This window comes from Priapulus caudatus, unplaced genomic scaffold (genome assembly GCF_000485595.1).
Source record: "Priapulus caudatus unplaced genomic scaffold, Priapulus_caudatus-5.0.1 Scaffold1413, whole genome shotgun sequence".
NCBI lineage: Eukaryota > Metazoa > Priapulida > Priapulimorpha > Priapulimorphida > Priapulidae > Priapulus > Priapulus caudatus.
The window spans coordinates 46,757-51,260 of NW_014578474.1; the positions used below are offsets into that span (position 1 = coordinate 46,757).

The 4,504-nt window shown below is 46.9% G+C and overlaps 1 protein-coding gene across 1 annotated transcript in view; it reads left to right on the plus strand.

The window, feature by feature from the left end:
- The first annotated feature begins 2,630 nt into the window (after positions 1 to 2,630).
- LOC106816552 (melanocortin receptor 4-like) overlaps positions 2,631 to 4,504 on the plus strand; it is a 20,388-nt gene continuing 18,514 nt past the window's right edge. Inside the window, exon 1 of the mRNA XM_014821177.1 lies at positions 2,631 to 3,672. Within this exon, the coding sequence (XP_014676663.1) occupies positions 2,637 to 3,662 (1,026 nt within the window). The 5' untranslated portion in view covers positions 2,631 to 2,636 and the 3' untranslated portion in view covers positions 3,663 to 3,672. The remainder of the gene's footprint in view (positions 3,673 to 4,504) is intronic.

Genomic DNA, 4,504 nt, shown 5'->3' on the forward strand with positions numbered 1-4,504 from the left:
GACCGCGGTACATAAAGATTTAATGACGGGTACATAAATCGATTTAATGACGGCGTACATAATTCGCATGTTTCGTGATTGGCATGAGCACAAGAAAGTTGCATCTGATTGGTTGGTTTAATGACGGTACATAAATGATGATTTAATGACGTCATTAAATATCATTTATGTCCTTCTCGCCTGCCATATTCGACACGTGAATCGTCGTGATACGCTGCGCGCGCTAGATAACATTAGTTGACTATCGTTGGGCATAAGTTGTGAACACAGGCAGCACGCTAAGCATTCGTTGGTTAAGTTATCTTATTAAGTATCGAAACGTTCTATATAATACGATAAGTTTACTAATACGTTATGTATTACGTCCAACTCGTTATTGAATACCTATGTATACGCCCAAAATTAAAAAAACATCGATAGTTCAGCGTATGCCAGCGATTTAGAGAAATTTTTGATACGTCGGCATACGCTGGCTAAATCGTCAATGTGTGACAGGTCTGAAATAGGTTCTTAAACAGGTTCTTTCTTTCAGGTTCTTTAAATAGGTTTTTATTTTCTCAAGAAAAAAATGTGCTTGTTGCTGGTAGAACATTGCGTGCAGTCATTGTTTCTATGAATTATGCATATAATATATCTAAATGACTGCAATCTAACAAATACAACCCTATTCCAGATTATCGTTATTTCTTTTTATGCCCATCCAAGTGTATACCTAATAAACATCAACAAAACAAAATAGAATTGTTTAAAACACCACAAACATAATACCTGACCAGGGTTCCTCAGTCAATAATGATAAGTATGGTAACAGTGCCAATTTCATAATGTATGCAGTGAAACTGCACAGTACTATTTTTGGTACATTAGGTGATTCATGAATTTTCAAGTGTAACTGAATTTTATTAAATAAGAATCTATTTCAAATCTTAGGCTAAAAACAGGATTCTTATGTCAAGTTGTCTAAATGGAAAAGTCTTAGCCTAAACACGGTTCTTAATCACTATAGGTCTTATACGCGGCTTTTACTATATAGCATAATACATAGGGACGACAATGATGACACATACACACACCACCGCATACACTTCTTCTTGGTTACAGCGGCTGTGGTGCGTGCGTGTGGCCTTCACGAAACGCGTGTCGTGCCGTGTCGGTGCTGCTCATGTGCGTGTGTGGGTGTGCGTATGTTTGTTCTATGCGATATGTCGTGCGCTGTGCTAGGGGCAAAAATGTTCCCCAGCTGGGACTCGAACCCGGAATCCCAGTGTAGAAGACGAATGTTCTAGCGATTACCCCCAATGCGCCGTTAAGGTTATACACCATGGATTCACACGTACGTGATGTTAATCTGCCATCTATTGATGAACAGAATTTCTATAAATTTTTTACTTTTTAACTTTTAAATTTTTGTTTCAGCCAAAACCACCTCACAGACGTGCTGATTCTGAAAATAGCTTTAGTTTTCCTCTAGGCTGCGGAGTTCTCTAGTTATGCGAGTACGGACTAATTCGGCTCAACAACTTTATATATATAGATTTTCCTCTAGGCTGCGGAGTTCTCTAGTTATGCGAGTACGGACTAATTCGGCTCAACAACTTTATATATATAGAGCCCCTCCCATGAGTGGTACATGTTCTTTTGAACCCTTAATTTTTATGCATTTTCACCCTTGTTCCCCATTAATAAAATAACTTGTTCCCTAAAATGTTTTTACCTTGTGTTACCACGATCCCGAAATTTATTTTCCGATTCCCTTAATCCCCAAAAATATTTATCACTGTTCCCCATTTTTGTTTGGTACAGTAGAACCTCGCGAATTTGAACTCCCGAAGGAAGCAAAAAATGGTGACGCTGAAGTGAAAAGGACCTATAATTGCAGACTCTAATGGTGCCTACAGCACACGATGTGCCTTGTGGAATGCCTCTGAAATACATCAACCTTTATTGTTAACAGTCTCAGAAAACTGAACAAATCACAAAAATAGAAAATCAGAGTCTCCCTTGTTCCCAAAAATCTAATCAGCAGTTCCCTTGTTCCTGAAAATAATTCGACAATGTCTCCTGTTCCCTGAAAGTTAATGCTCCTGTTCCCTTGTTCCCTAAAACCCCTGGGAGGGACTCAATCTGTCAGAATTCGTTATGCAAGTGGTTTTGAAAGGCATGAACTTTGTTCATGCTTCACTTCAAACGCATCCGTCCGCGGCCTAGTCCTAACCCGGTGCCGCGGAGTGAGTGTGCAGACCAGGGGCCCATTGTCAGAAATAAAATCATTAGTCTTAACTGCGAAGAAAAAATACAAACATAACAACAAACAAAACGAAACAAAGTGATGTCGACGGTCTAGGAGAAATTGACCGACAACTATTTCTGACAACGGGCCCCTTACCATTAGATTGAACGGTGTTCGGGCGACAAACCTCGCGACACGGCGACAGTCTTGCTTACGCTAATGCACACGTTCATTACATTATACATGACGATCGCGTTAGGCCATTTTATTGGCCGTGTCCGTCGATAATGGTACGGGTATAAATAGATATATATACGTGCGTATGCGCGAGAACAAGTGCATCATTCGCTGGCGTCGCATCGCCACCTCCGTCCCTGCTACGCCGCAGTCGGCAGTCGGTAGAGCGATGGCTTCATTGGACATCGTTCCTCCGTGTAACCTCTCGCTGTCGGCGCTCGAAAACGACAGCGTCGTCGTCGGCAGCAGCAGCGCGGGAACGACGGACGTCGGCGCCGTGCCCGAGGGCCTTCCGAAGTGGTTCGCCTACCCGCTGATCATCGTCGGCGTCGTCAACATCGTCGTCAACGCCGTCGTCGTGCTGGCGGTGACGCGCACGCCGTACCTGCGGGAGCCGGCGCACACGCTCATCGCCAACCTCGCCGTCGCCGACGTCGGCCTCGGCGTGGTCGGCCTGCTGTCGCCGGCGGCGTTCGTCGTTGATCGGCCGCCGATGGTCGTCTGCGTCGGCCTCTTAGCCGTCGTCACCTGCTTCGCGTTCGGCTCTGTGACGACGCTCATCGCTATCAACGTCGATCGCTACGTGTCCGTGTCGCGTCCGCTGCGCTACCATCAGGTCATGACCCCGCGCGTGGTCTCCGCCATGATCGCGCTCAGCTGGAGCGTCGCCATCGTCGTCGGCGTCGTCAGTTTCGTCGAGAACAGCTGGTCCCCCGACAAGCCGTGTCTGTATGACGTCATCAGCGGCAAGGCGACGCTGATGCTCGGCGTCGTCTTCGTCGCTATCTGCGGCGTCGCCATCGTCGTCATCTACGCGTACATGATGCTCGTCGCTAGGCGACACCGACGGCGCATCCAGCCGCTGCCGCCGCCGACGACGAGCAACGGTTCCTCCCAGCCGACTGAGCTCCCGGAGGAGCTTCGCTCCTTCTCCGAGGCGCTCGCCAGGAATCTGAAGCTGGCGAAGACGTTCGGCATCGTCGTCGGCGCCTTCTTCGTCTGCTGGGCTCCGTACTTCGCCGTGATGCTGCTGAGCGTGTTCGAGGTGCGACGGGAGCCGCTGGGGATGCTGCGCGGGGTGGGACACGTGATGGCCTGCTTCAGCTCGAGCGTTAACGTCTTCGTCTACGCCGGACAGAGCGAGGCATTCCGCAGGGCGTTCAGGGCGGTGCTGGCCTCGCGTGGCGGAAACTAGAAGCGTCGATGGACGGACTACCGACGTCCTCGCGCCCGCCCTGCTCGTCCACCGTGATTGTTAGACGGAAACTAGAACCGTCGATGGACTGACTTCCGACGTAGCTGCTCGTCCCCTGACTCGTCCACCGTGTTACAATGTCGGGCAGGGTCCGTGTTGATGTTTGGATGAAGTAATTCTGACTGCAGGCTAATTTCGAGTTTATTGCGCATTTATACGTTCGACGAGGTCTCGTGTAATTCGTTGGCGTGCCCGACACGGGGATTCCCAAATACTACTCTTACAAGGAATTGTTAGATGGTATTAGTGAAAGCTGTATTGTCAGGTCATTGAAAACGACCTGAATGTCATTGAAAAATAAAATGAAAATGAAATGTGTCATCGCACATGGCGACGCACTCGGGACTTATTATTTATGCGCTTGGGACGATTGCAAGCAAGAGGCAAACTATGTGGTTCAAGGTTTCGTTTAGTTTAATATTAGGTATTTTTCACAAGCCAGATATTCAAGATAGTGGCATTCATTCTAGCCACGTACTGTTGGCGCGCACACTGACATGACATCACCACGCAAAAGAGCAACGCACAAGGTAAACTTTATTAAGCGTGTGAAAGCCTCAATTATATACGGCATATCTATGTCGGCCCCCTATATTTATATATATATGTATATATATATATATATGTATGTATATATATATATAGTGGCATTCATTCTAGCCACGTGCTGTTGGCGCGCACTCTGACATGACATCACCACGCAAAGGAGCAACGCACAAGGTAAACTTTATTAAGCATGTGAAAGCTTCAATTATATACGGCATATATATGTCGGCTCCTTA